Source organism: Triplophysa rosa, linkage group LG1 (genome assembly GCF_024868665.1).
Source record: "Triplophysa rosa linkage group LG1, Trosa_1v2, whole genome shotgun sequence".
Taxonomy (NCBI): Eukaryota; Metazoa; Chordata; class Actinopteri; order Cypriniformes; family Nemacheilidae; genus Triplophysa; species Triplophysa rosa.
This window is the reverse complement of record NC_079890.1, coordinates 1,464,440-1,488,890: the sequence shown is the minus strand read 5'-3', so window position 1 is coordinate 1,488,890 and position 24,451 is coordinate 1,464,440. Positions and strand designations below refer to the sequence as shown.

Sequence of the window (24,451 nt, the reverse complement as noted above, 5' to 3'; positions counted from 1 at the left end):
AAACCACGTATGGAATATATAACATTTACTGGAAACTACATGTCACATAATCTTGACAGATATGACAGACCATTGTTTCAAGAATCTGTTTTGGCAAATGGGAGTGGGATGACTATATAGACAACACTTTCAAAGACTACATTCACCTTTCCTTCGAATAAAAATACAGGCTGCCAGACTCAACACATGGCTTGCAAAGCAAATACACAGTAAGGACAAAACAAGTACAAGTAGAGGTATGTTACCTCTCTGGATTTCCTGTGTCTGTCCTTGGCTTCACCATGTCGCTCTCTTTCCTTTCCTTCATCCGCTGTATGGCTGGAGTAAGAAACCGTCCTCCAATCTCGAGGCGAGTTAGTGATGCTGGCCACTTTAGACTCAGTGGCGCTGTTTTCCTCGGTCAACGACCTTGACGACCGGCGTGTGAACATGCTTTTCCTCATCGCCTTTAACCTCAGGCTTTCGCTCCCGTCGGCCTCTGAGCAGCACCATTCTGGACCTTTCTCCACCTTCATGTTGTGTCCTGTGGTGTGACACTGGAATACATGAGGCGAGAGGTTGACATCAGTCTTAATCTGTTCGGCAGCGCCGTTGTCTGGTGTTTTCCCATTCGGCTCTGGTTCTTGAATCTTCTCGTCGAGCTTATTAAGTTTGGAGAGCACCTGTGAAATCTCACCTCGCACCCCTGAAAGAGACTCGAGTTTCTTTTCGATCTTCCCGATCCTGAGAACCAGCTTGCAAACGCTGTCTTTGAGGTCATCGTCTGAGTTCTCCAGCGACTGGAAGAGGCGGTCGAGCTTGATGCTGGTTTTGCCCAGCTTGATGGTGTTACATTCGGGCGAGCTGTCACCGTCTGATTTTGTGACCTGAGACAGTGAGCCATTGCTGTTGTAGCACGATGACGGCACAACGCCGACAGAGTCGCACACGCTCATTTCATCCAGAAAGCGGAATATGTCGCTAATATCGTCGCTGATGATCTCAGAATCTTCATCGGAGTGTTTGAAGGCCGGCCTCTCTCCATATTTGGCATGACTGGTGTAATCCTTTACTTTCCTGTGTTCGGGTTTTTCTGTCTGTGTACCTACATTCATTCCGATTTCTACGTTACCTGACTGTAACGACGGACAGTTGATGCCCTTGTCCTTGTACCTTTTGCCAACCTCTCTCTTTTCAACACTAGGCCCACAAGCTACAGAAGTCATGTCTTTTGTTTTGGTTCCATTGGACTTCTTGGAGAAACCTGAGGGGGAGGCAGTGGGTTTTTCTTTCGCACACTGGAACTGTTGATCGTCTTTCCTGATGTTGAGGTTATGACGCTGATTGTCCTTCACCACTTTGCCGTTCAAGAAGGACCTCTCAAAGTCAGGGCCTTCTTCAGTATTGAGACTCAAGCTCTTCACTGGCCAGGCTTGCTGTTTGCCATACTTGCTGGAAGTCCTCCTGTTGCTCACACACTCAGAGATCGTGGTAGGTCCGAAATAAGTGGACGCTTGCAAGTCATCCAGGCTCTCGTGCTTCACGCGCCCTTTGTTCTGGATGGGTGAGCCGACGGGTTCGAAGTAAGGGTTGCTGTACGGCAGCTCAAAACTGTGATTGAAGAAGGTGGGAGGCTTGTTCAGCTCCCTCCGGTGGTAATCCCTTCCCGCTTTGGAGTTCGCTCTGCACTCCGCTGTAACCACACGGGGCGAAAAGGCAACAAGGTTGTGAAAATCCTCTTTGAAAATATTCCGCTTCTGCACACACGAGTGCACAGTAAAAGGCTCTCCGCTGGACACGAAGACATCCTTCATCCCTGGATTGACATGCAGAGAATCCTGGTCCATTGACTCGCTGTCCATGTCCATGGGGAAGTAAGTGCTCTGCATCTCACAAGGAGGACTGACGCTGGAGTACTGCGGCAGATGCTGTAACTTATCCAGTGACGCTGCCCTACATTTCAGGTCCTTGGTGACTCCCAAGAGGAAGTTGGGGTCTGAGGTTGGTACGTACTGCTGGCAGTTGTTGCACTCAGGCTTGGGGCAGGGCGAATTCCGAGACGCACAATGACCCCTGGCGTCCAAGAGGTTGTACGCCCTCACGTTGTCGTTGAATTTATATACCTCCGTGTCGGATCGACAGGACTCGAAGGACTGGTTCTTTTGAAATTTGGGTCTTGGAGCCATTGGCAGCTTGTCTTTGGCCATACCTCCGTTCATTTGGATTAGGTTAAACATGGTGACGATATCCGCCGCCACCATGAGCTTCTTGGACTGCTGGTCCTCTACCGAGCACCTCATCTTGTCTTTGAATAAGGTTGCGGGGAAAGCTGGATCCAAACATGCCGTGTAGAATAGCAAACTCCTCAGCTTAGCCAAATGGACCAAGTCAAATCTGGCACACAGGGATTTACAGAGATCTTGATATGAAACTGTACTGTACTTGGTATCCAATTCCTCTAAAATCCTCATGAGGAAGAGTGAGTACTCTGGCATGGCATCCATTGTGGTTTTGGTTGTTGTTTTCCTCAAAAAATGACAGCCTGCGGGAGACAGATGAATGATTAGCAATCGAGAAATGGAATCCAGCCAAAGATAATGATAGAAACACGAGAGAACAGTGGTCTATGAAAATGTAGCGGTCTAATCAAAATGTTTTTTATTTGTACTACTACACAGTAACATATACCACATTCCGTACTTATAATTACCCTTAGAAAACTATACCAGGTGGTTACCAAGTGGTTATTGTGATACGACCAGTACATTTGTGGTTACTTTGGTTTCATTATAACCCAAACCAAAAAGCTATGGTTACTATAGTTAAACCACAGTTACATTTGGTAAGGCTATATACTTTTATTGAATTATACAGTACATGCCTTTTATTCCCAGCTGCAAACGTTAAAGGGATAGTTCACCCAAAAATGATTTTTCTGTCTTTTTTTCTTCATTTACTCACCGTCAGGTTGTTTCAAACCTGAATATATTTCTTTGCTGTGTTGAACACAAAGTAAGATATTTGGAAGAATGTTAGCAATTTTCAGTTCTAAGACATTAACCACTACCATAGTTTTTAATATTAATATTTTTAAATATTAAATAATGTAATTGTATTTTTTTTGTTCTGTTGAACACAAAATGAGATAATTTGAAGAATGTAGGAAACAAACAGTTCTGGGGCACCTCTGCCCTACTATGGTAGTCAATGATGTCCCAGAACTGAAAATTGAGCATTCTTCAAAAATATCCTTCTCTGTGTTCATCAGAACAAAGTCATTTATACAGGTATGAAATGACACGAGGGTAAGTAAATGATAACAGAATTTTCGTTTTTGGGTGAACTGTCACTTTAATTCTCTAACTTTCATCTATCATCTTCTACATGTAACTCTTAACATGTGTTTTTATTGTGCACTGTAACTTGTTATATGTGACAATAACACGTTTGAACTGTTTATGTCCTTGACCACATAAACAGCAAAAAGAAACGAAAAGCACCACAAAATATAGAAATCTGATATATATGTAAAACACATTTGTTTATATATCGCGGTATGTCAGATTTCTATGGAAACTAAAATAGCAGATGTAATATTTTTACGTAATGAGATCAGGGCAAGGCGAGAAGCAAATGTACCGTGAAAAGAATGTCTTATGAGCAGTTGTTTTACACATGCAGATGGCGTTTCAGTCGCATAATGTAAGGTAAGCGCGAGAATGCATGAATAAAACCACATTGATCTCCTCGCCTTAAAAAAGAGGATTTGATGCGTAAATACACATGGGCATTCACAGAGAAATCGATCTTCCCACGAGACTACACTACTGGAAGAAAAAATCTGAATAACTTCACAGAAAAAATACAGGAAAACTTGTAACAAAAAAAGCTAAATTGTAGTTTTCTTCATAAAAATGAAGCATAAACTCACACCCACATACACGTACACACACCTATTCCACGGTCCCATCTGCTGTCCTCCGGAACGAGACTGAAAAACTCGACGGAAATCGCTCAACTACAAAAAAAGTGCATCGTTAATCCACAGACAAGTCCTTGCGGTTGCATGTCACGGCATCAGCAGCATCATCATCAGCATACATCCATGCGCGCGATGATGGGAATGCTGGGGAATGGCCGTCCGTATCCCATCCGGATTGCAGGGGGAGTTTGGTGAGCAGAAGCAGCTCTCTCTCTCCCTCTCTCCGTCTGCTAGAGCTCTCGGAGCTCAACTCGTCTTTGTTTCCACCTAGAATGACGTAATTTCACCTTAAAAGCAAGCACGATCAGAGTGGAGACAGACCGAGGAATGAACAATCCGAAATGAATTCTCAGTACGCGCGCGTTGTGTTGTTGGAGGTATCAGAATGCGCAGTGACGCTCAGGGATGCGGAGGAACGCGTGAGATGCAATGCCCTAAACACAACACGCTTCGGATGCTGCTCTGCAATTCCTTCTGATAACAGCTTCACTTCGGTTTTCAGTCAAATATCGAAACGTAACGTTTAATGTCGTAAATACGTGATCATATCAATCAAAAGTATTAAGATGTAACTATAGATCAGCATTCTTATAATATTGAACTGAAATATCGGCAAGTTTTTAAAGTAAAATACTGTGGTGTACTTTAGTATTTCCTCACTGGAAAAAAACAGTAGAGCCCCTCCCAAAACACAATACAAAATTTAATGGATTTAATGGGTAGCCTATAATGGGAATTGTATTGGTTTTGATGGAAACTATAATGGTTTCTACTGGTGTGTGGTGGATTCTATTGATGGGATGTTCAAGCTGATTGAAATAATGCCCAAACACTCTACAAAAAGGTATTTTGTAATGGTTTTAATGGAAAAACATAATGGTTTATAATGGTTTTCAAAGGAAACCATTGGAATTTCTGTGATGGTTTCTATTGGGTGTCTATTGTTTTTTTTTACTAGTAAACTTTAGTAAACTGTATTTGTTAAATTGATATGTTTGATAGAGCTTCAAACACAATTAGGCAAAATTAAGCAACTTTAAGTAGTCTGACAAAACAGTGTCATTTAAATGCACTTTGTCAAATGAATAGCCTAAATGTAAGTACATGTAAGTTATTTGGATTTTGATTTGAAACGCAAGAAATGTACAAGAGAAAGATTGTTGCTGAGGCTTTCATTATTAAAGCATAACGCCTGCAACACGAAGGTCGGGTTTCAATCCTTGGAAACACATGAAATGAGGAGGTAAGGATGTGTGAGTTAATCAACAGAAACTACAAATGTCATCTTTTCCCTTTTTATCATATTCAGGGTGTTTTGGGAGACAAAACTGCAAAGGGATTTCTGGATGGCGCATTGGTAATGGGGTTGAGAAGCATTTCCAATGAGCTGTGAACTGCCAAATAAAACATTCGCTTGGGTTTTCTGCACCAATGACACGATCCCATCCCAACCTCATTCGGCAGCAGCCTGGAATACATACTGAGAAGTTTGGGAATTGATGGCTTCATAAAATGAATCAATAAGATTGTTGCATGCTTGGCACTTTAAATCTTCAATGTTCATTTAACTGCACTTATTTACTGGATTTGCATATAAACGACTGTGTATAATTTATATATCCATATTCTAAATCATGCATATTTACATATCAACCTTCTATTGTCACAACGGCTTAAAGAGGTTCTCTAGATGGTAAGTATGTGCAATGGTGATGCTTCTAAGATATGAAGTCATATAAGCATGCCATGCATACATTTTCAGCACAACAACACTTTAGATTCATCATGCAGGATGTTTTTATGTATTTTTTGAAATACGGTGAAAAACTACAAAATTACAGAAAAAGACCACAAATTTACAAGAAAAACAGGAGAAATGGTATTTTACAGGGAAAACCTGTTATTTTACAGTTTATTTCTAGCTCCCCAGTTGCAGCCATCTCCAGAAAATTTCAGGGTTTTTTTGACAAGATTTCTTTTTTTTACTGCTTTCTTTTGAAATACGGTCAAAAACTATAACATTACAGAACAAGACAACACATCTAGAAGAAAAATGGGGAAAACAATTTAATATATATCCTTATATCCTAAAATTCAAGTTTACAGAAAATTTCTGTGGAATGAATCTTGTCATGTTCTGATGGTCACACATGTGGGAGACTCCAGAAAGCATTAATACACATAAATCAAAGCTCATTTAGAGACCGTATAAATAGATCTCATTTATCATATAACATATGTGGTAATATTCTGTATATTTAATGTTTTGGTCCCACTTGCCAGAGGAGGAGAGACAGTCTCCTGGGGCTCTTTAAAATATTAATGATCCAATGAGAAATAATACAACATACTACAACAGTGGTTCTCAGGTTTCGTTTTTGCTTGTAGTTTTGCTTTTACACTGGATATCAAACAACGGTGCAACACAGTATCAGAATTGTTTATTGCACAATGATAAACAAAAATGCTGAAATATCAAAGGTGGACATTTGAAACTGCATGCGAAAGGTTATAGTTATGTTTTTTTCACCGCAACCTATTTTTGGGTCATGATCTACAGCAGATTCAACTGAGAACTACTGACGTATAAAGCCTGCGGCACACTTCTTTTTCTCAGCCTTACAAAGTATACTGCTTTCAACTCATACGCGGGGCTAATTGCTTTTATAAAACGGTTATTCCATATGTGTAGCAAGGTTTCATAAAATAAAGTACATACAGTGATATTTAGGCTATGTAATGCAGTCAGTAGTTATAAATCGGGGTATTTTACAACGGCTTAGAACTCGGCTCAACCAATCAGAATTAAGAACCACAAATGACTGTTTTATAAAGCTAATTTACCCTTCATGACAACTGTGAGGAGGGTGACTTTTTATTTTAACTCACCCGTTTAACTTCTATTAAGCCTTAACATTCTGCAAATTATGTGCGTGGCCACTTCAGCAACCAGGCGCCTCAGCTCCAACCACGTCCCGCCTCTTTACCCATTTTCGATTATCCTGGAGTGAAGCGCTGCTAAGACGGCGACGGCCGGCTCCACCCACTTTAAGCTTCAAAACAGCTCCTCAGAAACCTACGGGTGACGTCACAGACACTACGTCCATATTTTATACAGTGTATGGCACACACGGGTTTTGACGCATGCGCATTACGACATATTTCAATACCTCTCCGGGCCTACAGGGGTGAGGTTTTCGCCTGCTACCTTGAATCGATGCTCCTAGGACACGGTTGCCACCTGGTGGTGAAACTAATTACTGCAAGAAATGGAATGCGCATGCGTGAACTGCGCGTACTTCGTACTACAGTACACGCGTAATATACTGATGACGAAATTTGCGTCACGGGCACTGTACACTGTCCCTCGCGCACGTGTAAAAAGGGACCTATACGTCAGCCTTTACATGAATTTTATTAAAAGTTTCTAGAGTTACATGACCTAAATACAAGAACAAGGAGCTGTCACCTACTCAGTTTGTTTTCAGAGTAAATGGATGACGGTGCTAAACTGGCCCGACTTAAACCATCCCACAATATCTCTGATGAAAACTCTTCATTTTCCAGCTGACTAAATGGCGTTAACTGAGGACAGACTCAGTGGATGTTAATTAATTCCGAGGGAAAACACATCAAACTTCCACGAGATCCACATGTGAGAGGTCGAACTTCTGAGGACTTTTATTAGAAGTGTAAAACAACAGTATGTGACCGTCTTTTTCCTAGCGGTCTTAAATCAATCTTGCGTGTTCTTTCTAAACTAAGAGATAAACCTTTGAGATTATGATTCCATTTGGAGACATTCTTTTCACAGACCGGCATTTACAGAAAAAGCAAAACCACAATGCATTGCATCACATTAATTTGAGATGGCCAAAAAGACTAAATATAGTTGCCTAAATTATCAGTGTGATGGTAAATTAATGAAAAAGTATACTTGCAGGTAAAAAACTACCCTAGTTTCCCTAGAGCATACTTCAAAGTGTACTAATGAACAAGTAAATTATCAGTATACCTATATGTTCACTTGTAGTACTGTAACAATCAATCAGTTGTGTTACACTTGTTAAAATAGGGGTAGATCTAAAATATAGTTAAAAGAACGAGACAGACAAATTAATAACTTAAATAATAAATGAATAAAAATGAATAAAATGATAGACAGAGCAGTCGTGCATAATACGACTATTATAATATTATAATAATATAATAATATTATTTTGTGTAGAACACAAAAGAAGATATTTTGAAGAAAGTTGGTAACCAGACAGCACTGGACCCCATTCACTTCTAATGTATAGACACAAAACCAATGCAAGTGAATGGGGTCCAGTTATCAACATTCTTCAAAATATCTTCTTTTGTGTTCTGCAGAAGAAAGAAAGTAATGTTTGAAATGACAAGAGGGTGAGTAAATAATAACAGAATTTTCCATTTTGGGTGAACTATCACTTTAATTCATAATAATAATAATTCGTTACATTTATATAGCGCTTTTCTGGGTACTCAAAGCGCTTTACATCGAAGGGGGGAATCTCCTCAACCACCACCAATGTGCAGCATCCACCTGGATGATGCGACGGCAGCCATATTGCATCAGAACGCCCACCACACACCAGCTTATTGTTGGAGAGGAGACAGAGTTACGAAGCCAATTAGTACATACCGGGAGCCAGGTAGCCACTTTAAGCCAGAACTAAGTTAAAGGGATAGTTCACCCAAAAATGAAAATTTTGTCATCATTTACTCATCCTTCAAGTTATTCCAAATCTGTATAAATGTCTTTGTTTGGTTGAACACAGAGAAAGATATTTGGAAGAATGTCTGTAACCAAAAAAACATTCCTAAACTCACTGCAAAAAGTATACTTAAAAATTTACTTGAACTTTACGTAAGTATACAAAAACTGTTTACTATCACTATTTTCATTACCAAACCAAATTCATTCACTATGATCATAATATTCTTTTTATTAGGACTGAATTTGGCCAGTGAACTCATGAGTTTGCCGTATAGTTTTCCAGTCAGAAAGATGTGATAGAAGAAGTGAAAATCTCATTTTAGACTGTATTTCGTTACGCAAAATGATTGGATGTGTACAGTATGAGTCTGGGACTGCAATTTTATAAAGTAACAACGAATTATATAAAATCACACATTTTCTCATATTTTCCCATCACATAGCTCCATTAGTATGTAACACCACTTCTGACAATTCATCAACCCTAATGAATAAAATCAAGCTGTTTTTTAATATTCTGGATTATTATTCAATATTTAATATTCTAACCCTAACCATATTCAGATTCTGGATATCAGCATAACAGTGATGAATTTATGAACTACTTCACAAATAAAATCCAAGATATTACAGAAAAAATTATAACAATGCAACCAGAAGTGAAACCCGCTGAACAAACTAACTACAGCGCCCTTAAGGAGAAAATGCAATTATTTTATACCGTAGATCAAGATGAGCTGTCTAAAATTATTAGATCATCTAAATCAACAACATGCATGCTAAACCCTATACCTACAAATCTACTGAAAGAGATGCTCCCAGAAATTATAGATCCTCTTCTTAGTATTATTAACTCATCGCTGACATTTGGACATGTGCCTAAAGCATATAAGGTGGCTGTTATAAGGCCCCTTGTCAAAAAACCCCAACTCGACCCTAGGGAATACAGGCCTATATCGAATATACCTTTCATATCTGGAAAGTTCTGGAAAAAGTAGTTTCAACTCAATTATGCTCCTTCCTCCAAAGGAATGACATCAATGAAGAATTCCAGTCTGGATTTAGAGCATGTCATAGTACAGAGACTGCTTTGATCAGAGTTACAAATGATCTGCTATTGGCGTCTGACCGAGGTTATATCTCGTTATTGGTGCTGCTAGACCTTAGTGCTGCATTCGATACCATTGACCACAGCACACTCCTACATAGACTCGAAAATTACGTCGGCATTAAGGGAATAGCTTTGAAATGGTTTTAATCTTACTTATCCGACCGTTTTCAATTTGTAGCAATAAACAATGAGGTGTCACGCAAATTGCAAGTCCAGTACGGTGTACCACAGGGCTCAGTCTTAGGGCCTCTGCTCTTCGCATTAAACATGCTACCTCTAGGAGATATAATAAAGTGACACGGAGTTAGCTTTCACTGTTAGGCTGATGATACTCAACTTTATATTTCCTCGAAGCCTCATGAAACACAGCAGTTCCATCGAATAATGGAATGCATAGTCGATATAAAAAACTGGATGAGTAACAACTTTTTATTACTGAACTCGGACAAAACGGAAGTGTTACTTATTGGACCGAAAACTGCTATAAGTAACAACCAAGAATACTGTTTAACTATTGACGGATGTTCCATAAAACCCTCGTCGTCAGCAAAGAATCTTGGCGTTCTATTCGATAGTAATCTGTCATTTGAGAGCCACGTCGCCAACACCTGTAAAATTGCGTTTTTCCATCTTAAGAATATATCTAAACTACGTCATATGCTGTCAATCTCAGATGCAGAGAAGTTAATTCATGCATTCATGACATCAAGACTAGATTACTGTAATGCACTGTTAGGTGGTTGCCCTGCAGGCTTATTACAAAAACTCCAATTGGTCCAAAACGCGGCAGCTCGAGTTCTTACACGTACAAAAAAGTATGAACATATTAGCCCGGTTCTGTCAACCTTGCACTGGTTACCTATAAAGCATCGCGTTAACTTTAAAATCTTGCTTATTACCTATAAAGCCTTACATGGTTTAGCTCCTCAGTACTTGAATGAACTCCTTTTGTATTACAGTCCTTCACGTGCATTACGCTCTCAGGCGTCCTGTCAGTTGGTAATACCTAGAATTTCAAAATCAAGTGCAGGTGGTAGATCCTTTTCCTATCTAGCGCCTAAACTTTGGAATAGTCTTCCCTGCACTGTCCGGGAGGCAGACACACTCTGTCAGTTTAAATCTAGACTAAAGACGCATCTTTTTAATCTTGCATACACTACTCTTCCATAATATAAATCTTCTGAGGGTTTAGGCTGCATTAGTTAGATCAACCGGAACCAAAAACACAACTGATGTACTTGTTGCATCAAAGAGTACAGAACAGTACTCTACTCTCAGCCAGTCTTGTCTCATTGTTCCAAGGTTACCACAGCGAGCAGGATGCAGTTCATGGCCTGACCTGATGGTAGAGCGGAGAATGGGAAGTGGGGACCTGACAAGAGCTGAGATGATAGAGCTGGATAAAGAAGGACGCGGCGACTTGACATGTCTTCACTACAAAATTTCAAATGCTATTAGATTATTAATGATAATCTTAAACTATAATTTACCTTATTAGTAAGTTTATTAATTTTTATTTAGCGTTGTTGTGCAAGCACTGTCGAGCTCGTGTGTGCGTGCATGTCTGTGTGTGTGTGTGTGTGTGTGTGTGTGTGTGTGTCTATGTCTGTGTGTTAGTACGTGTGCATATTGTGTGTGTGGAGTGTTTTGTATGTGGGTGTTTCTGTCTTCTGTGTTTTCACCTTTTTCTTGTTTTTACAGGTATAACTTTAATTGTTTTGCGTATGGTCAATATGTCTCATGTACAGCTGCTTCGTAACAATGAAAGTGTTGAGAGTTGAGTTGAGTTGAATATCCTATTTCAATAAGAAAAAATACCATTCGATTATGCATGTCGACTGGGTTTCAAACAGCATTTGGAACTGGCTGATGTTTTGTCACCCAAATGTCAATAGTCTAAATAAAGAGACTGACCCAGAGCTGAGATGTGTTTGTGTGACGTATTGAAGTGTTAAAAACAATCAATACACTCAAATGGTCTCTGCTCATTTCTTCTCGCTTGTGACCCCCAGTTCGATACGTCTGTTTATATCATTAGCAGACCTGAGAAGAGTGCGATTCAATCTGACACAAAACCAATTATTCTGCTCAGAGAAAACATCCCAGGACTAATCTTCAGGAAATCGCAAGTTCTGTTCGGAATCAGGTGCTCAGGTGCTTTGAAATGCATCTTAAATTGATTATGATTCGCTGCCGGCGAAATCATTCAAATGCCAAAAGACTGTAAAGCGCTAACAGCAGGAAACACTCAGGTGAATTTACATCCTTTTCATTTTAAAATGCGTGAAAGCTGCTTTAATGAGCCCACAACAACAATATTCCTCACAATCTGGGATGTTTGCGTCATAGAGTGATGAGAAGACATTCCCTTCATCTGTTCTCTTCGTAGTCACTCTCTCTCACCTGAGCTCTCATTGTCACAAAAAATCTCTCATTCTACCTTCAAATTCACTCTAGACAAAGATGCGTTGTTTCAACCTTTGGTTTGATCAAATAAGGACAAACATAAATGTTGGATTCAATTATCAAAGAGTTAACAGAGACTAACAAATAAAGGCTCTATAAAAATTTAAAGGTTCTTTATAAAAGCACAACGATCGTTTTAAAGGTGCTGTGTGCAAATTTTAGCAGCATCTAGTGGTGAGGTTGCGAACTGCAACCAACTGCTCACTTCCCCTTTTTGAAGCACTACGGAGGCTGGGAGAGGATTAAGATGTCATCACGTTTTCGTTCTTTCCCGAATGAGATAACGTATTTACGAAACGCGCACTTTAGAGCAGTTTGTCCGTTTAGGGCTTCTGTAGAAACAACATGGTGAATTCCATGTAAGGGGACCTGCACTGTATGTAGACAGAAAAAGCTCAATCTAAGATAATAAAAATATAACGCTTCATTATGTAAGATCTTTATACCCTTCTGAAGACCTAGTTATGGATATTATATTGCATTTCTGTCAATAGATCCTCCAAAAAACTACTCACTGGCCCTTGTAATGCCAGTGTTACTAAACGTGGGTTATGCGTTGAAACAACCATGTTTGGAATAGTTTAGGCGATGTTGAGTTTATCCATATTTGATCCAGCCATGGGTCATGACCCAGCAACTCAGCATTTTTTACATCGATATTTTAAATCAAGTTTTATATTCCATAACACAAGCCTCTGATTTGTGATGTTTCTGTCAACTTTGACAGAGAAAGCAGAATAACTCATATCATTCCAGGTGAAAGCTAGAGGACATTGTACAGAAAAGCTTTAGTGTCTATTTATTGTCTAAATGTTATGGATCATCCAGGTAATCCTGTTCTATCTCAAATGCACTGACTTTGTAAAGAACTGCATAGAGGTGAAATTAAAGCCCAGCTTCTCTGAAAAGAGGCATTATACATCCCTCTCAGGACAGAGGTTCTCAAACTGGTGGCCCCCAGGGGGCCACCGTTTTTGTGGAATTTTATGCAATATTGAAATTTATCATAAATTTTGTGCTATCAAACATCAGAAAAAATCCACGACCAAAAGAATTGATGTTCCAGCATTATATCATTGAATATGTCTTTGGTTTTATTAAAATTCTAAGTTTAAGAGCATACGTCTTTATTTGGGGGGCCACAAAGCAATGCGACCCACAGAAAGGGGGCCCTTACAATGAAAATGTTTGAGAACCACGCCCCAGGACACCAAAACACCATACTGAGGGTGCATAACACATACAGTCTTTTTAGAATTCAATAGGCAAAGCTGCATGTTTTTATGCAAGACACGTGGCCTCTTTTTCAAGTGTGTTTTCTCACCGTTGAAAGAATTGTGCAGGCATCTGCTAGGTGAATAAAATCTTTTTTAAATACAAAAACATTTGACAAATAGAGAAAGCTCTCAACAATGAAGCTCCACCCCTAAACACAACTTAATGATATGCAAAGGTTCAAGCAACTGGCCAGAGAAACAGTCCAAACCTCAAGGGCAATGAACACACAGAGCAAATACACAGAGAGAGAGAGAGAGAGAGAGAGAGAGAATAGAGAATAGAGTGCCGATTGTTATCATTCAAACATTTTCATTTATTTGAAATCATGTACACCAAAGAATCATGCACAAAAAAACACCATGCTCATGCATGTACGCGCAAGTAAATAAACAAGTTCATTCTGCGTGTAACGGACCAACACAATCTCACGACAAAACGTAACTATTTTACGATCTGGCTAATTTTGTCTAATTTGCATGAATTCGTCATTTTTTTTAAATACGATTGCGATTTAGTACGACATTTTAGTACGAGCCAGTGATGTTGGGGTTAGGGGCGGGGTAAGGGGAGGAGCTTAAGTATTGCTTTCTTTCTAGCAATCGTACGAATTCATACGAATAAGCCACCTTGTAAAATAGTTCAGGTCGAACGAACACACTAAACTCTTTTCAGAACTTGCATTTAACAAACTGCAAACCGGCAATGCATTATGAAAATTAAAGCTTTGACTGACAGATGTTCTTTATTAAAGGGAAACTCAATAAAAACCCATCTTCTGACTGGGACTGGGAGGGAAAGCAGGCTGCGGGGCTTGTGAATAAAAATCGAATGCTAATGACTAGAACAGCGGGGAAACACAACGCAAATACGAATCAACGTAAGAGCTTGGCAAAATGTTCACTCTGTAGATTGTCGCGATTCAGATTTGACGAGTCATTTCACTGATGCGAAAGTGTTTAATTCCTCTCTTTGTGGAGTTTGTTGGATGTTCTCATTAGCTGCTGATGAGAATTTTCAGGAGCTATACGAGATGACACAATTAGCACTTCACATGTCCTGGATGCATTCGTTTCTTTCAGACATCACTGGTGCAAATCCTCTTAAGTGTTAAGGTATTGTTGGAGAAAGAGGATTGACCAAATTTCCAACATTTATGGAAGTGTCACGAGTATTCTTGCGGAGAAATCAATACAACAATGTAAGAAGCTTGGTGAAACAGTACAAAACATTGATGACAACAGATTTTGGTTCTATTGATGGAACATTGAGATGTTTGGAGTCTAAAGCTCTCGGCTCTGTGTTGGGTACATGAAAAGGGCGTTTTATTCCGCGAGTGGTACTCATAAAGCAAGCATTCATCATCTGTCCACGCTTGAGAAGTAACATAATACATGATGCTTTGACAGCCAAATGTGATGGGAAGGGAATGGCAATTAAGATGAGGCATATTTGACTTATTAATGACCCTGTGATGGAGAGGTTGTCATGAAGACATCTTCTTCTACTGTATTGATGCTTTCATTGGACGCACACGCCTGGCCCGAAGGTCATTACTATTTTAGTTCATTAATATTAATTGTAATAAAATCCACTCTACGGGGACTCATCACATTTACATTTATGCATTTGGCAGACGCTTTTATCCAAAGCGACTTACATTGCATTATATGTGTGCAATCTCCTGGGATCAACCCCATGATACTGTGTTTTGGGGTGCCTAGTTTTTTTTTGCTGTGTGTTTCATTGCAACTAACCCCTAGAGGTTGTAATAGCCACTATCTAACCACTGAGCTACAGGAAAGCGTGTATTATTACATTTTTGTGGCGGTCGACCCAAAGTTAAGTTTGGGCCACACAACATTTGTTTACGTTGCTGCTGATGAAACGTCTACATAGCAAATTAAACCCCAAATAAATAAAAGCAAGCTAATACCTCCTCCAGTATTGTGTTTGGTGTAGAAATGGGGCTAAATGGCCCTGTTAATGTGATAAAAACATGGTTTTATATTATTTAAAATGTGTATGTATTTTTAAAAAATGAGTCATCGCCTTGGAATTAAAGGGATTCTTCACCCAATGAATGAAAAGTTCTGTCATCATTTACTCACCTCCGAGTTGTTCCAAATCTGTATCTGTATCTGTCTTTGTTCTGATGAACACAGAGGAAGATATTTGGAAGAATGCTTAGAACCAGACAGATTTTGGCCACCATTGACTCCCATAGTAGGAAAAAAATCCATCTTTATTTTTGTTCATTCTTCCAAATATCTTCCTTTGTGTTCATCAGAACAAAGACATTTATACAGATTTGGAATGACTCGAACTGAGTAAACGATGACAGAATTTTCATTTTTGGGTGAACTGTCCCTTTAAGGTTCTGTCTGAAATGTTTGTCAAAATTGAGTTATTCCCATATTCTTACTCGGTGTCAAATTATTTACATTATGTGATGTTTTTTCCTTACGTTGTGTAATCTTTGGGGGGGAAAGATCACTCAAATGAAAAACTTTGAAGTTTGTTATCTCAAAACGGCTCAGAATGCAGACAGAATTTTATAATTCCAACGACAGTTTTAAATACGTGTTAAAAAACATAATATCTCTGTCCCCGTGATAAATCATTCAAAGACACCGTGTCACCATTATTCAGCTGTTTTTGACCCATCTATATCTGTTGGCATCTGCCCTTTATTTTAAAGAGTGAAGTTCTCTCTTTGGTTAAAGGTTTGTGCTGATCTCTGAATGCTTTTAATTCTGAATGAAAGGCGGTGAAATGCAGCACAGTCCATCTGACCGAGAGCTGTTCTATGAGTGAGTAGTGCTTGATTTAAAGCACAGCTCCATCTCAATTGCTTGTCACGCTTCATTAGACGTCTGGTTCAACAGTGATGGACACGGACAGCTTTAACTCAACACACACACCAGAGCGTGTGTGTGCTGCGGGAACACAATGCAGGAGTCAGCAGTGCACCTGAACATGAACAAGACTGCAGAGAGAAATCCAATATTGCACTACAACAAAGTGTGCCGTACAAACCCCCTCACACACACGCACGCACGCACGCACGCACGCACACACACACACGCACACTTGTGACTTCACACAGTCATTAATCTAAAAAGGAAGGAGAGAGCGTTTCCACAGAGATCTTAAGAAGACACTGCCGGGGTTGTGTGTAAACTGATAGAGGCTTATAAATAGAATAAAAAAACACCATATGAGCCTCACACAGTCATGATAAAAACCACAAAAACTTTCTTTAAAGTCGGCATGAAATGAAAACTGTCGCTTCAAATTGTTTTACACAGCGTTGCAGTATTCCTTATAAATGATTTATCTGTGCACATCATTATTTTTTTTTAATTCATTCGCACAAATCTTTAATTAAAAACATGAACCTCCTCCCCCTCTCGAAACTACTATGTCTGCAGGAATGACCCGAAGGCGGAGCTGCAATGACTGACAGATTGCAAACTGGATTACAAATCTGACTCCATTTTGTTGGCAACACCCAACTTTTAACGATCCAATTAGTACTGATGAACGAAATTAAGTCCCTCCCTACATTTTTTTCACATTTTAGAAGTTGTTTCAATCTGATATGCGTCAGGATATGGTAGAAAAAACAATCGCTCCGTTTCATGCTTTTAAAGGCCTTCTCTGGATAGACTATTTATAATGAACAAACAAATTAATAATTAGTGAGGGTTTTTTTGCATATTATTTGAATGCATAATCATTATACTTTAAAAGAGTCTAAAACAGTCCCAAACAGTTTTACAATATTATTGTTTTTTATTCACTTTTTTGCCTTCATTAATTTGCTAATATTAATTACCTTTAATATTTTTCCTTTCTTTAATATGGTGTAGTTTTTTATTTAATTTATTATTATCATTATTGTCATTATTATTACCATAATCATTATTATTAATCATAATAATTACAAATAGAATACACGTGTGTTATATAATCGAGTTTGAAATGGATTTCAAATGTCATATGATGAACCTAACTATTGGGTTAAATTAACCCCCAAAATGTTCATATTTCAGCCAATTATGGGTTAAAAATAACCCAGCAAACATGGGATGAACTGGAACTAATATCAAGTAGGATGTTTAACAACTTCATTTCGGACTCATTCTTTTTAAAGTTTCATAGGTACAATATAAGTAAGACTAGCGTGGAACATTTGGCGGTGGAGGAGATTGCAAGGTCTCGACGGGAGAGCTCAGATATTGATTCGGCTGAGCACTATATGAAAGTCTGAGAGACGGAGGATGGAAATGACAAGCGGTGTTGAGGTGACATTTGTCAGGGCGTGTGATGAGGCTGGATGTCATGACCCACAGATGCCCGTCTCGGTCAATGTTAGGGTCAACAGACAAACAAATCCTTGCTTTTATTATTGAATCGCATACCTTAACTGATGGAAGAATGTTTGTGTTTCTCTCTCAGGTGGAGTGAGATCTTTATTAAACACACATCAGATTAAGGAAATGTCATGCAATGCTAATAAATGACTATATAAAACATACTTATGGATTATTTAAATGGACTTTTTTGATATATTTGTCTATGCTGTGTATTTTTATTCTTATCTGAGTATGACTTTGAGATTAGGAGGGTTGAGAAATGTCTTGTTTGCAGATGATATTGATAAAGCCGATGGCATTTTAATGAGATCTCAGACGACGTCGCACACACGAAATAATGTATTATTTAAATGAAGCGTTCAGAACCAAAGCCCCAATACTCCGTGTATAACAGCAGTGTATCATTCATACGTTATATGTATCTTTATGTAAGATCATTTCTAGAGTTACCCCACAAACCCCAAAATCACCCCCAATTTTGGAGTGCAGTGCTACATTTATAGTGCTATTAAACAGTAATATTGTTCAAGTTGTCCAAATTCACTTTAAAAAAAGATATGAAAATAAGAAACTGCCCTTCAGCCAATCAGTAATGACAAAAAACACCCTAGCAACCACCCACAATGCCCTAGCAACCACCTGTCCTGCTGGTGATGCTCTCTCTTGGTTTTGCTGTAATTCTTAATCGTTTATAAAAAGAAACAAATCTGGCCTGAAACCTCACATCCTCGACGTCTGAATGCTGATCAACACTGAGCAGGGCAGATGGGGCTCATTCATTCTCCTGCACTGTAGGGGAGCGAGATGACAGGGTGTCAGCGGGTTACCCGGCTGGTCACATGTCCTCATGTCTCTGAAAGATGCCCTGTCATGGTGCTGTTGTTACCGAGAACACCACGTCACTCATACATCCGATTCAGATCAAGGAAAATATGGTTTTCTACTGTCTGTTTTACCACACAGAGGTCTTCGTTCATTTGAACTGGCAATGAAATATACAGTGTATTCTGACGTAGAATCTGTGAGCTTTTTAAGTTTATTAAAACCCATTATGTCATCAAAGTTTCACGGATGATGAGCGTACAAATATCACACAACACGATTGTTATGTCGGAGAGGTGCAGATTTTCATTTCGCGACAGACGGATGACCCACAGTTGTGTTCAACAGTCAGATAATAAATGGAATAAACGCACACCTTTACATCAGACAGCTGCCATGACAACCATTCCTGATAATAAACTGCTACACAAACTAATTAGAGCTATCCGAAATCAAAACAAGATGCCATTTCCAAAAATGGTGTCAAGTGGATGTTGATGTCTGATAATCGTTGCAGTATTAAAGCGAAGGCCTGACAGCAGTGTTTCTTTGATAACACCACAGATGTCATTTATTGTATAATTTATATGTGATTTATTGTAGTCATCAGGACGTGCTGGGCACAGGGGACGTGAAATCAATCAGTATTTAATGACTGCAATGTCTCCCGGTTCAGCTTCAACACACATAGCATTTTTCATGACAATACTCTTTGCCAATTAAGTTGATGTATTATAAAATACGAAACCCTGAAATGATCTCTGTTCTGCATTGGCTGGTTACGTTTACTTTACAAAAATCCTGTAAAAAAAAAAACAGACATTTTCTGGCAGCTGGGGTACAAAAAGTACCTTAAAATAACTTTGTAAAATCTTTTTTCTGTCATTTTACAGTTTTTTTTCGTGTTTTAAAAATCTGTTAAAAACAGTTAAATGCTGTAAAATCACAGTTTTTTACAATGTTGTTTACGTTCTTTGCTTTTCTATTTAAAGTGTAACTGACGAGTAGAGATGATGAATGTGTATATATATTGTAGATACTGTACTGTAAATCGTAGCACCGTGTACCTGTACTGTACTTTACTGTATATGGCTGCAATAACAAACAAAAATAAGTCTGAGATCAGTGCAAAAAAACTACTTGGATAAACACTACGGTATGTAGATATGTTGTCTAGGAACCTGTCTGAAAATGGATGAAATGCTCTATTAATAGGTCTGAGTTACTATGTCGCATCTCTAGGCTATGACATTTGACTCAGCTCTTCCCACCGATAGCTGGTCAAATATAAATCCATCTAGAAATGTCTAGCGTGTCTTTGTTTTTTCCTTGTGTTGATGTTTTGTTTCTGTGAGCACATGGCCTGAGGGCTGTTTCATAAAAGTCGCTTAGAAAAGCGGGAAGTAAGGTCCAAAACCAGACCTGAATCGACTGAACTAATCAGTCAGGCTTAAATGGGTCTCATGATAAGCTTACATCATACTGTATACCGCTCAGGCCTCGTACAGAGAAAACAACAAAACTGACACATTAAATCAACAAATTTAGATTGAATTATAAGCTAATTACAATGACAAAAAAGCTCTATATTACTATAAAGAGTAACATAACATTTAACATCCAGTTCAAAAGAAATATACGTTTTTTTACATAAATTACATGTTTTTCATGATTTTCATGTAAATTAACAGTATTTTTCTGTAATTTGACAGTTAACCAGTATAATCAATGGCTGACTCCACCCCTCCCCCTCAGTTTCGAAGCACTATACGGTGGCCAACACAGGACAAAGATGTCGTATACGTCATATGGATAACGTATTTACGTAACATGCTCTGTAGAACTATACTGTAGAAAGAACATGACGAATTCCATGTAGGGGACCCGCGGTGTATGTACATAGGTAATAAAAACATAAAGGTTCATTGCGTAAGGTCTTTATACACCTCTGAACACATAGTTTTGTATATTATACATTGCATTTCTGTCAATAGATCCTCCAAAAAAATACACACTGGACCTTTAATTGTCCATCCATTACAGTTACTACATACGTCCAAGACATGCATAATTCCAGACACATGATCATTTATTAATGTTAAATCGAAGCAGAAGGGCTTATTTTAGACGTCACATTAATGATGCGTCTAAATGAAACGCTCAGGTCTGGGAAGATAATTCACATTAGGGGCATAAATAGGGCATGTGTGTATTTTTTATGTGCGTTGTGGTGCGATGTTTGCACAGAAAATATGTCATTAGCAGTCTAATTTGGTATGCTGATGATAACTGTCATCTTCTGAAGAAATATTTTCACTAGTGGAGAACAGATGTGAATCAAACCGTCAAAACATACTGCGGTTTATTCATAAAAAACAGAATGAATCGTGATCTTCAAATATATTGAATTGTATGCAGTTGTAAAAACAATATTTGTTCCAAAGCCCAATGCAAAGCAGAAATATGAAAGATCACTATGAAAAAATATGAAAATAAAAAAACTGTCCTGCAGCCATTAAGTACTGACAAAAAACACCCTAGCAACCACTCACGATGCCGTAGCAACCACATAGTAATGCACCGGTCTGCTGGTGATAGTAGGGGGTTTCTCACATTATTTCCATAAAATGGCGTTTTTGAAAAGACAAATGCATGCATTCTGATTGGTGGACAATTATTTTAGACCAACAATTTATGTAGTATTACTGTGATAATAAATCCACAGTCTGAGTATTGTCAGTGTTGAATCTATTGAAAAACAGCAATTAAAACATACAGTAATCACACCCAGTGAGTTCTGCATCATTAACAATCAATCACGACGGCTCTCTGCGTAACATCTCAATTATACCAGATGAGCCCGAGCCGAACGTCTGATGGGTTACATGTTCCACAGCTGACCAAACTTTCTTTGCTTTTCATTTACTCTTCAGTGTTATTGAGTGTCATCTGCACAATCTTTCTGTGATTGGCTAACAGTACATGGTCACTGACACATTAAGACTAATTGCTTTCCTAAAACGGCTGTGTAAGCAGAACGTTTAAAAAACGCTTCACTTCCTTTCTTAACAAAAAATAAACGAAATTTTCACTAACCCCAGTGTGCACGGGGAAGATAGAGCGTCTTCTTTCTGACCATGAGACACTGTAATCCTATAAAGATACAGGGCCATCAATTAAATAAAAAAGTAACGTTTGTAGCAAGTTTGAGGTTTGTGAGGATTTACTTTATTTCTTTGTATTGTAGTTTTCACACACATCACCACACACATCTATATTAAAGTCCGCGTGAACCGGAAGTTGCGATCGTTTTTACTTCCGTCTTCTGACGCCTTTCCGAGTGAAACGGAATTTCTCATGAGAAAAACAGTGGGCGTGGCTTTCGTCTTTCTCTGCGATTTGATTGGATGTGTAAAAACAGCCGTTTCGTTTTGAAATGGACAGTTGAAGGGGAGGAGTTAACAAGTGCTCCGCCCAAGCCGTCTAACATACACCATTTAAGATGGACAGGCACTAGAGATCTGCATTTTCAGATTTTAACTGAAGATTATGAGGGCACACGACTTTTAAAAAGAGAACGACCCACATTGATAAACGATTTACAATAAACTCTGCAATATTTCATGAAAAAAACAGGCATTGTTATTTTTAATTTCACTGGGACTTTAAGCTACACCTCAGACCGTTACAACTAATGACAATTCTCACACTTTGTTTTGTCTAAAAAATGTCACATTTCATCAGCCGGACACATTCTGTCTATCTGTCATTGCGTTTTATCGCTGGAATGAAACACACAGGACAGGACTGACCTTCGGGTGCATCTGTTTCATGATCATTTGCTGGATTTATAGCTCCATCCGTCCTGTATAACGCAGTATTCGTCTTTATGTCATGATTCATTCTATCAGAGCTGAAAGCAAGAGAGAAGCAGGTGAGAAGAACTGGTGTTACCTGAGAAGAGAACAACAGTCATCTGTTATGAGAGCGGAACCACACAACCGGGAGACTCACGAACTTAACGCCTTACTAATAAAAAAGACTAAAAATGAATCTGGAAATATTAATTTCAGGATTAATATGATTGATTTCTGTACTGTAGCTTACACAATAACAAGTCAGTGAGTAAGTAAGAATGTGTATTAAATACAATTGATGATGAAAATGAGCAACCGCAGCTTGTGGATATGAATGATTCTTGACATTGAGTCTGATAATGCATTGCTGATATATGGCGGTGAATGACAGAGAGGTGGGTATAGTTATGGTAAAGTGCTCTTTAAAGGTCACTGTCTGTAACCGCCTCCCCAGAGCATAAATAAAGACAAGTTCTATTTGCCATTTGCCACAATTTACTTGAGCACTCAACACTGTGCAACAAACTCCCAATAAATATATTATCACAAAGATTACAGAAAAGCTATTTACAACCAACCCACTGGAAGTAATTCATACCGTAGAAGCATTGTGAGCTGTTCAAGAAGTACATCTTTTATCAAAGGTGTGTACGGTATTTTGCCCAACCTGATCTCAAAGGAATGCGTGAGATGTATGAATGTTTTTATTTTACTTGTATAACTTTAATGTTTTGCTTATAGTCAATATGATTCATGTACAGCTGCTTATTCGCAATGAAAATGGTAAAAAGCGCTATATAAATAAAGCCGAGTTGAGTAGGGAAGTTATAAGCGTTAAAAACTAGACCCTAATAAATGACTCAAGAAAAAATAACCACAATTTTTGAGTGACTATTAGAGACAAAGCTATGCTGGTGAAGTTATATTCATTATAAATAAATAAATCTAGACCATATTAAATTAAGAAAAATGTGAGTAATAAATGAAATTTACAAATATATTAAAGTAAAAATTTAATATTTAAAAAAAAAGTATAATATTTTAGGTTGCATTTACAATCAACAGAGCTTTTTCTTGTTTTGATCCAAAAACTCCTACTCCACACACTTGCTTTTGCTTTTATGACTACACAGAAGTCATATGTGGGATTACATTATGCATTTATTACACATTTATACATTGAAAACGTGTTACATCAGAGCCAACTTGCGATACTTGTGATCTGTGGGCTTCATAAATATTCTTCATCCAGTTAAAACACTAGTAAAATTGTATAAACACGCTATTAGTTTATACTCTGTAGAAAACACAAGTACTCATTTTCCTCAGATTTTTGAAAGAAAATGTCATTTGACTGTGGTTGTGATCCAGCCTCAAGCTCTTGTGATGTTGCCTGCTTTGAAGCATTCAGAGGCATCCGAGGACTAGAACATACAGACCTTGTGCTTTTCCATCTGCCTTTGACTTTATTATCAATCCACATAAATGAAGACATCAACCACAAGAATCTCATAAACACTGTATTGAATCGGAGTATTCTGGACCTCTTCACGAGTCTTTACCTACAAAGCATCCATCCGTCCACTTTGTTTAAGGTGTGAAAAGATGAGCTTGACATCTTCTTCAGGGTTATTCAGTGTGGCCTAAATGTCACGTCAGCTCAAAGGGCATTATCACAGCAATCTTCTCCCTCCTCATTCCATTCACAGACGGACAGAAGCTGAAGGACTGCTGGCGTCTGGATTATTCCTGTCGTGGGAGGTGAATTGAAGAAGTCCAGGGGGTCTTACAGGTGCACTATATAATAGCTGCATCGATCTCTTTTGTCCTACAGGT

The 24,451-nt window shown here is 38.5% G+C and overlaps 1 protein-coding gene across 2 annotated transcripts in view; it reads right to left on the bottom strand.

Moving 5' to 3' along the window:
• The window catches only part of minar1 (membrane integral NOTCH2 associated receptor 1), a 40,638-nt gene extending 36,032 nt beyond the window's left edge, over positions 1–4,606 (bottom strand). For both annotated transcript variants that reach the window (XM_057333411.1, XM_057333419.1), the window contains exons 1-2: positions 3,933–4,606; positions 246–2,521 (exon numbers count right to left, since the gene is read on the bottom strand). In XM_057333411.1, the coding sequence (XP_057189394.1) occupies positions 246–2,483 (2,238 nt within the window). In that variant the 5' untranslated portion in view covers positions 2,484–2,521; positions 3,933–4,606. The remainder of the gene's footprint in view (positions 1–245; positions 2,522–3,932) is intronic.
• Between the last annotated feature and the right edge of the window lie 19,845 nt (positions 4,607–24,451).